Raw genomic sequence first — 10,041 nt, 5'->3', positions numbered from 1 at the left:
GCGGAACGCCGGCGAGCCGGAGGAGCGCCAGCCGGGCAAGTTGGACGCAAAGCAGCGCCGCCCGGCCGGAGCCAGACACGTGCGGCGCGGAGAGGCGACTGCGCCGGGCGGCCCCTGGGCCAGGCCGGGCCTCCGCCTCCCGGGGCCCCCGCGGGCCAGCAGCGCCGCCCCTCGGCGCCCGGAGGCCGGCCCTGGAGAGCGGCGCTGGCGGGCTGGGCGCGGCCCCTCCCAGGCGGGCGGGCTGGAGGCGGCGCACGAAAGTTCCGCCGGGGAGAGGCTGCCTCGGCTGGCCTCGGCCGCCCCCCGCCCCGCCGCGCATCAGACTTTCCACTGGAGCCGGGCGGGCGCGCGGAGCGCTTTCCATGCCCGCCGGCCCGCCTGCCGCAGCTCCCGCGCCGCCCGGCCGCCCGGCCTCACGCCGCAGCCCCGCGGGGCCCCAGCTTGCCGGAGGAGGGGCGTCCCCGAAGCGCCCGCCCGGCCGGCCCCCGCCGCCCTGCGCCCTGCCCCTTCCCGGGCGCGGGATGAGCGCGCCGGCGACGCGCGCCCCGCCTGCCTTGGCCACCTGCGCCTGAGCGCCGAGCGGGCGCCGGCATGGAGCGGCGGGTGCTCTGCGGGCTCCTCTACTGGCTGCTGCTGCCGCTCTCGCTGCTGGCCGGTAAGTGCCCCGGCGCGCTTGCTCCGAGGAGTCCCGCTGCACAGCCCGAGGCTCTGAACGTGAAAGCCTTGCGGGCCTCCCCCGGAGTCCGCCGCTGCGGCGAGACTCGAACCCGCGTCCAGACGTTGCGGGCTGGCTGAGAAGCTTGTTTTCTTATGGAGTGGCTGCTCCGGGGGTGGGCTAGATGACCTTTAGGGGATCACCTCCCAATCCTGGATTTCTCGATAGGGCGTCGCTTCCTTCCCCTTTCCTGGAGCGTTTTCCAGTGGGAAAGCGAGATTCGAATCCAGCAGCACCCTAAGGAATAACTAAATTGCTGCTGAGTATACCGACTAGGCGCTACCGGACCCGAATCTTGCTCCTTTACTGCAGACCAACTCGGCTACCCGCACCTGAAGCTATTTCCAGGGGAGAAAGAGCGGGTGCCTTGGAGAGGTTTCTCTGTTCCAGGCAAACCCCTCGCTCATGGCTGGCTGCGAATTGGGCTGAGATCCCTTGGGTGGATTTACTTTCAGGTGGGGAGCTGTGGTGGTCTGTAGTAGAAGAGCCAGATTCAGCCCACGAGCACCTTAAAGACCAGCTAGATTTCCAGGGTTTCGAGAGTAGATCTCCCTTGGTCGGATGGGTGGGTGTAGAAGCAGCAGCTGCGCCCGGTGGAGATACCACCCCAGTTCTTGGAAAGCGGAGATTTGCCTGCAAGAGCCTCCCCTGCCCCCCTCCCCACTCCATCCAGGGAGTGTTGGCAGCACGTGCGGAACTCGCCCTCCTCGCACGGGGCTGCCGTGATGGGCGCGGGCGAGGAACCACGCTTGGAGGAGGGCCTCTTAAGCGAACCTTTGCTAGTCTCTCTCTTTGCGCTCCCTTTGCCCTTTCGCTGGATTGTTCTGAAGAAGTGAGCTGTGGCTCACGGAAGCTTGTACCCTACCACAAATTTTGTTACCCTTAGAGGTGCTACTGGACTCTTGCTCTTTTCTACTGCTACAGACAGACTAACACGGCTACCCATCTTGATCTATTGGAATGGTTCTGTTTGGGCTGGGAAAGCAAGTTGGTAATGGTATGCGCTGGGATGAGTTCCCCTTCCTCTCTGCCAGCCCCCCCTCCAAACCCTGTTCTTCAGCAATGCCCTTCCAAATCTGCCCCCCACTCTCCCATTGCCTTCTTCATGCCACCACCCATTGTTCAGTGCATCACAGATCTACTGATAAGACTTAGAATTGTGGTGTTAGCAAACTATTTTGTGTGTGTGTGTGTGTGTGTGTGAGAGAGAGAGAGAGAGAGAGAGAGAGAGAGAGAGAGAGAGAGAGAGCATGGCTGGAAACACAATCAGCATTGTGCTATTAAACCTGACCCAGCAGGTTTGGGCATTTTGTTCCCCACCGTGTGCGAGAAAGCAAACAGACTTCAAAGGAGGGAAATAACTTTCTTCTCCTAGAACCGCCAGAGTGAAAGAAAACAGAGATTTGTGTTTCTCAGTTCCCCATGTCTGATGCTGGATCTGGGAAATAATCTTCCCTCTGCATTACTGACACCTACTAAAAAAAAAAAGAAGTTTGCACAAGTTTGCAACATTTTCCAGTCTTGTTGCAGGGCGGGTCTCGCTTCCATCCCGAGATGCATGACCAGGCAGAGGATGATGTAGAGTTCCTTTTCAGCAATGGTTTCGCACCACAACTGTATCAGCTTGCACAATAAATTGCCTGTCATGTTTGTGGACTCCTCTGCTGCTCTCTAGCTGGATTGTAAACTCCTTAGGGCAGAGGCCTGCCTGTTGAATATGTTCCTTTGGGAAACACATAGTCAGGGCTTTTTTTCAGGGGGAACGCGGGGGAACGGAGTTCCGGCACCTCTCGAAAATGGTCACATGGCTGGTGGCCCCGCCCCCTGATCTCCAGACAGAGGGGAGTTGAGATTGCCCTGGCGCGGAGGGCAATCTCAACTCCCCTCTGTCTGGAGATCGGGGCGGGGCCACCAGCCATGTGACCATTTTCTCCAAGGGCAACCCACTGAGTTCCACCACCTCTTTTCCCAGAAAAAAAGCCCTGCACATGGTCTATCTAATGGGGCTATACAAATAAGTAACTCGCTCAAACAGACTTCGGAGTGGAGGGGGAAACACTTTTGACTTTTTAAAAATCGTGCCTGATATTTTGCAGTATACAAATTCTTTTACATTTCTCCTTTACAGGGTTCTACTGGACTGTTTGAAAGGGAAACAATATTTTTGTGGTAGAAAAGAGCTATAGTCCAGTAGCACCTATAAGACTAACAAAATCTGTAGTAGGATATGAGCTTTTGTGAGCCACAGCTCATGTCTTCAGATACTTCATTTTTCAGATATGATTTTGTGAGATTAATTTTGCCAGTAGTCACACTGACTAGCACCTTGTATAAGAGCGCCGAGGGCCTGATGTTGTGTCCTGGAGGCTTAGTTGAAGAGTGTAGGTTTCGTGCCCCTTGTTTTTCCTTTGGGGAAGACGGTTCGGTTTAGCATTGGACTCAGGCTTCTGATTGGTGCCGAAGGAGTTTTCTTCGGCTGCTGCTTGGTTCACAGTTATTTGGCGTGGATCATCTGCTGTTGGACCAGCTGCTGGTTGGTCTCTTGTCCGGGCTCCTCCTGCGTCAGTGAGCTGTCAGGCTGTCTTCGCGTAGAGATCCCGTTCCCCCCCCCACCTCGCCCCAGAGGTCTGTGTTTGAAAGTCCATGTATACATCAAGCTGGCCAGTTTTACACAAATATTTAATGAACAAGCAAACCCTGAGCCCGTCCTGGACGGTTGCGAAGGTAAACTCTTCCGCAGCCGTTGGTTTGGGGAAGAGAGAGGCGGGTGCTGGCAGGAGACGTGAAGGGGGGGCTGTGTCTTGGGATTGTCCTTCCACTGAAGGAGCCTTGCAGTGAACTGAGAGGCAGGGGCAGCTGCTGTCTCACATTGGCTGCCTGTGGGCTTGCTGACGTCCCTCTGAGTACAGTGTTAATTTGCTCTGGGTTTTTTGGGTAATCCATTCACTGTGGCTGGAAGGGAGCGTTTTTCTGGTCTGCACCTTGGAAATGCGTTGCACTTACAGGCTAAAATCAGGATTCCCCAGCCAGCCCTCCCCAAGTGATCTGCTCTGCTGTTAGCTGAATAGTTTAGTTGAAAACAGCACTTTTCTTTATGCACTTCATTCCGAGTTGGTTACTGGTGGGGGCATGTGTCTGTTCCCTGTGACTCGTGGGAGCAGATAGCACATTGTTTACACCCTGCTGATGGGCAAAGACGACGTTCTCACCCTGCGTTCCTGGTCTGAAGCGAGTTCATTCGGAATTGGGTGTGTGCGTGTGAATGAACCAGGGCTTAAGGTGTGCACGAGCAGGCTCAAGGGGCCTGTGGCTCACTTCTGGGCACAACTTTGCAGGGGAAGGGAGGGTAAGCAGAACTATTTTAGAATTAGAATTGTATTTGAGAAAGGGAAAAAAGTAACAATAGAATGTGCATAGACACTTATACCAAATTGAAAATACTAACTTTAAATCACAACAGAAAAAAGTATTTGAAAAAATCTTGAACAAAATGCAGAATAATAGATTTAAGCTACAGTAAAAAAATGTAAGCAAGATATATACCATAGCTAAATTTCGTAATATTAGTCCTCTCCCACTCCTTAGTTACTTGTACCTAAAATTATATACTAATACATTCTATATTCAGTCACATATGTCACATTTTGTATTCAATATGTTTAAAATCTTAATTTTGTAATTAATCGATGTCCATATTGACTATTCTTAATTTCCAGCTACATATTTATAAAATCTTTCCATTTTCCTGGAAATTCCTGTGTTGGTCTAGCAAAACTTTAGAGTGGCTGCACACACTTTAGGGACTACCCTAGGCATGGGGCTGGGAGTTGGTCAGGCTCCCTGATAGGTTGGGCCCCACTCGCCAATCAAGGCTTCATAGTTAAGGTGTACATGACATACCAACATATGCATATTACAGACAAAATAGCAAAAAGTCCAGTAGCACCTTTAAGACTAACCAACTTTATTGTAGCATAAGCCATAGCTCTCTTCGTCAGATGGATCGTCAGAGAGCTGTGATCCGTTCCCTTCCTGATCGGATGCATCCACCATCTAGCTCTTTTACATTTTAAATGGTAGTTCAGGTGGTGAACCCTGTTACCAAGTGCTGCTATCTATTTTATGTTGTTTTTATGCTATGTTTTATATTGTTGTTTAAACTGTTTTAATATAATTTATACGGTAAATGCTTTTTATCATACTGTAATCCGCCCTAAGCCTGCTTGTGCGAGGAGGGCAGAATTTAAATTGAAAATATAAACAAACAAACAAAAACAAATAAATAAAAGAGAGCTGTGGCTTTCGAAAGCTTATGCTACAATAAAGTTGGTTAGTCTGAAAGGTGCTACTGGACTTTTTGCTATATTGCTACTACAGACTAACATGGCTAACTCCTCTGGATATATTACAGACAGAATTCCAAAGACATTAAAGTGTGGCGCATCTCTCTCTCTCTCTCTCTCTCTCTCTCTCTCTCTCTCTCTCTCTCTCTCTCTCTCTCTCTCTCTCTCTCACTCACTCACTCACTCACTCACTCACTCACTCACTCAGTCGGGCTGGATGAAGTGCCTCTGGGGGTTGCATGTTGGTTTTCTCTGGCCTAGTGCTTCAGAAGAGATTTTTGTTACACCCTCCCCCCCACCACAACACGTCACCATTGTTGCACCCCTGTGGTCCTGAAAATCCACCTTGGGCGCACCATCTGAATATGAGCCAGGCTAAATCAATAGAGCAGCAGCTGTGTGTGTGTGTGTGTGTTGGGGGGGGGGATTTGTGTGAGAGATGTCTGAGAATGGCTTGAGAAGACTGGCAAAGCCCCTAGACACGGGGGCAGCTACAGCACAACATGCCCCACTGTTGTGCTCCAGCTCTGTGAAGACATGTCCCCTTGGCAGCTGACCGCCTGTTTGACTTCTGAGCGAGAGCTGTGAGAACTTCTGTTGTGCACAACTGTGTGTTTGCAAAGGCCGGGGGCTGGATGGCCTGACAGTCTCCTAGTGTCTTGTCAGACCACGTGTGGGGAGGCAGGAGGGAATCCCAAGCTGCCAGGCTTCTGCGGCCTCCTTGGGGAAGGTGGTGAAGGCCCTAAAGCCATTGCAGCCGGAGGTGTGGCTGTGTGCCTCTGTGATTTGTGTGGCACACCCAGGGGATGGAAGGGAGGGCCCACAGACCACGGTGCTGCCCACCTGTGTGCAGGCCGTTTGGCTGCCTGGACATGATGGGTGAGCATGTCTAATGGGCCCGTTTTGTTCCCTGCCCCCTCTGGCCGATTTGGCTTCACGAGTTTACTCCACGGCAATGACGTTGTTGCGTTTGTGGTCACAGCAGACCGCTAGGTTGGGGCAAAGATTTCGCACATCGCGGAAGAGCCGGGAGGGACTTTTTCTGTGGTTAAGAGGCAGCCTCCCCGAGACTAATTCCTTGACTGCCAAAATAGGTCCCCCCCCTCCTCTTTCTTAACTCAGCACTGAGTTTCTTTGTCCTGACTGGTGCCCGTCTCTCTGCTGGCGGTGACTCACTGCACGATGTGCGAAGTTTAACTGTACCGCCGAAGGCCGCTGCACATTCATCTGGCTTACACCCCGCTGCTTTTCAGATACTAAAAGGAAGATGTTGCCGGGAACACTGGCTAAACTGGTGTGCTAGACGCTACCTGCCACAAGGGCTGGGTTCAGATCTCACGCAGCCTGTCTCCAGCAGCCTATAAACCTCTGGCTTTCCAGCGGCTCTGTAGAGCACCGAGTCCTGGTGTGCAGATGCATCGTGATCTGACCGGGGGGCTGTATGCTTTAATTTTTAATTACACTCCCCCCGCCAAGTCTGCAGTTATGTCATCCTGCAAGGCCTTGATTTGGGTACAAGCTTTCACGCCAGTTTCACGTGTGAGCCACACTTGCAAATAACTACTAATCTGTAACAAGTGAGAATTCCTCCATCCATCCCCAGTAGAGGATCCCTAGTCCACTAAAGCAGAGGTTTGTTTGTTTTTTCAAGGCCCTTGATGTGCCACAGACGGCTCACACGTGGCAAAGCAGGCTAGTCAATGTGTACATAGGCCAGTAACTTTGTGCCCCCATTTGCATGGCTGCATTAAAAGGGAATTAGATGCGTTTCTGGTATTCCTGTCTTGCTTCCCAGGAGCCCTAAACGGAGAGATGCACGTGGCTGACATCTTTCCCTGCATCCCCTAATGTGTATACTGCTCGCTTTTTGCCACTGTTGACTTTGAAAGGGAGAGGAGCTAGCCCTTCAGCTGCCCTGGGAACACCCACGTGTGCACTCCCTCTCTCTTCTCCATAAATCTAATGTGTAGAGACTGGCAGTGGTGACTGAAAAAGGAGAGAGAGCTTGCAAGAAAACGTATATTTTGCCTGTTGCAGATGTGAGCTGTGGCATTCGGCTAAGGTTCTGGAGCTGAGCTCTGCAAAGCCTGCTCCAAGTTAACTTTCTAACCTTGTAAAGGGGGTGTGTGTATCTGCGCATGAATATGAGACAGACAGGCTGAGTGTGTGTGTCTGGTGGCACACCAGCCTTCTTTGCTCTAGGCCTCACCTCCGCCCTCCTTGCTATCTCTTTCTTGCAACACGTCTGGCCTGCAAAGCTGGAGTTTTGGGGTTTCACTTCCTTCTTTCTCAAGTCCCTCCTGCTGCCAGAGGATCAGCTGCTGAAATTGTGCCGAAGATCCTACCACTCAAGACTGCCTTCTGCCAAGCTAGACCACCAGCTCAGGGTGGTCTTTGGTTGGCAGCAGCTCAAAGCTCCTTACCAACGTTGGAGATGCCAGAGATTGAGCCTAGGACTTTTTGCACTCAGTGGAGAAGTGAATTTGGAAGTACCTTCATATATAAAGATGCTGCGTTTTTTAGAATCCCGAAGGGAAAGTGGTGTGTGTGTCTATGTGTCTTTTATAAGTGAGAACAGAACTTTTAGCAAATAAGAGCTCTCCTGCATTCTTTGAAGGAAACCTTTTCTTCTTTTAATTATATTTCGAGATATGGAAGGTAAAAATTCTCTGCTTCTCCAGAACCAAACGTCTTCAATTCAAACAATTTCAAGACCCATCAGTATTATATGAAATGCTAGCAGAAGAGACTCTGCCATTGACTCTACCAACTGCTGTCCCCTTATATCTTGAAGACCTGAGCCGTTTCAAAGCCTGAAAAGCAAAATCTCTCCAAGATTGAAAAAACGAATAATGCTTGGTAAAGTAAAAGTAAAGACTTTCCTGGATTGATCTGCCCATTAAAATTTTGCCACCTGAATTATTGTTCATGTGCTCCAAGGGCTAACCCGCATCTTTGTTCACAGAGTCACAGAGTTGGAAGGGGTCATACAGAGACCATTAGTCCAACCCCCTGCCCAGTGCAGGATCAGCCTAAAGCATCCCTGACAAAGATCCATCCAGCCTCTTCTTGAAAACTGCCAGTGAGGGGGAGCTCACCACCTCCCTAGGCAGCTGATTCCACCTTTGAACTACTCTGACCATGAAAAAATTCTTCCTAATATACAGCCGGTACCTTTGTGCATGTAATGTAAGTCCATTGCTTTGGGTCCTACCCTCTGCTGCCAACTGGAACAGCTCCTTGCCCTCCTCCAAATGACAGCCTTTCAAATATTTAAAGAGAGCAATCATGTCCCCCCCTCAACCTCCTCTTCTCCAAACTAAACATTCCCAAGGCCCTCAGCCTTTCCTCGTAGGGCTCTGTCTCCAGACCCCTGATCATTCTTGTCACTCTCTTCTGCACCTTCTCACACCTTCCTTGGCTTCAGTTGCCACATTGTGTCCTATCCAGTTGTGTTCTGAGCTCTGCCTTGTGGGTTAATCTTGGCACAGCCTGGTAATCTGCATTCTCCCGTCCCGAAGGAGAACACCTCTCTTGTTCACCTCCCAGACCAGCCTGGTGAAGCAGAGGTGTGTAAACGTGGTGGTTACTCAATGCAAGCAAGTGAGGTGTCGCTGTGAAGTCATCCCAAATGCGATGGGGCAAGCTTTTGGGTTAACACAGAGCACATTCCTCTTGTGGCTGCTTGCAAAGCGCTTGCGTCACCGCCACACAGGATGCACGCTGGTTTCTCTGTATCCTGAGCTGGTTTCTATGAATTTGCTTCTTCGCCTCTTGGGATTCAGTCTGTCGGCGTGATCCGTGGAGATGGTGGCAACGCATGGGTTTCCATTTGTCCCAGCTCTGCAGCCATTCTGCTGTCTCTCAGCTGTCTTAACAAAGCAAAACAAAGCAACAGATGAGCTGTCTTCTGCACATGTCGAACATCAGCTCTGTGCTCTGGCAGGAGCACAGAGCAGGAGGTGGCAGCAGCAAGGGAGTGATCCCCGAAGAAGGCTTTTGCATTTCTTTGCCTGGTGGACTTCTTCTGCCACACCCTATAGCTGAATCCCGTCTGTAGCCTCATGGCAGTTCGTGACTCATTTCCCTGGTATAAGAAAGGGGACATTAGTCAGGAAAGCCTCATTCACCCCTTTCTCCTCTTCCCGGGCACCTCCCATGACTCTGTGGTTTGGGGGTTTATTTGCCCAGGAAGATAGTCGTTCTCGAGCCGGTGTGGTGCAGTGTTTCGAGTGCTGGGTGAGGCTCTGGGACTCCATGCAGGTTCAAATCCCTGTTCTAGCCGTGGAGACTGCTGGGTGACTGTGGGCCACTCTCAGCCTAACCTGCACCACAGGGTTGTTGTGTGGATAAAATGAAGGAGAGGGGAGCCGTGTAAGCTGCTCTGAGTCCCCATTGAGGAGAAAGGCAAGGGTGTGAGAGGAGTAATTTTTTTAAACTGAGTGTTGTATAGCAGCCAAATCTGAGCCAGCAAATCCACGTCTTGCCTCGGCGATGAACCTCCCTTGTGGTGCTGGGAAGCCGCTGCCTCTGAGCTTCAGCCCTCCATTGCAGTGGGTGTGTTTGTGGGGGGGGGGGACCCAAAAGAGAGCGATTTGCCTGGGAATGCCTGGCTGAGCAGGAACTTGAACCTGGATCCGTAGTGGTGCTTCACCTCCTGGGACATGCGGCCTCTGGCTTAACCCTGGGCGTCTCCATCCCTTGGCACTTGTCTCCCCATCGCAGCCCCTGCCTCACTTCAGAGGAAGCCGCCGCCTGGGCCTTGCTGGCTTTCCTGAGGCAGGCCCCTGTTTGCAAGCTCTGAAATCCGGTGGCCCAGTCTGTGCTCCTGCCTGTTCTGGGGTCTCTTTGTGCTCCCCCATCTCCTGGGACCGTTAATGGATGCCTGCAGCCCAAAAATTGGATTAATTTTCCATAAAAACAGGATGCCGTGGGTGAAATGGCCTTTGTGATTATTATTTTTTTTCCAGTAAACGGAAATCT

The 10,041-nt window shown here is 51.6% G+C and overlaps 1 protein-coding gene across 1 annotated transcript in view; it reads left to right on the top strand.

Annotated features, from left to right (window-relative positions):
• The first annotated feature begins 466 nt into the window (after positions 1-466).
• Positions 467-10,041, top strand: part of PIEZO1 (piezo type mechanosensitive ion channel component 1) — a 97,698-nt gene continuing 88,123 nt past the window's right edge. Inside the window, exon 1 of the mRNA XM_055000215.1 lies at positions 467-655. Within this exon, the coding sequence (XP_054856190.1) occupies positions 592-655 (64 nt within the window). The 5' untranslated portion in view covers positions 467-591. The remainder of the gene's footprint in view (positions 656-10,041) is intronic.

Source organism: Eublepharis macularius, chromosome 16, assembly GCF_028583425.1.
Source record: "Eublepharis macularius isolate TG4126 chromosome 16, MPM_Emac_v1.0, whole genome shotgun sequence".
Classification (NCBI taxonomy): Eukaryota; Metazoa; Chordata; class Lepidosauria; order Squamata; family Eublepharidae; genus Eublepharis; species Eublepharis macularius.
The sequence above is the reverse complement of the archived record's forward strand: the minus strand, read 5'-3'. Positions and strand labels throughout refer to the sequence as shown.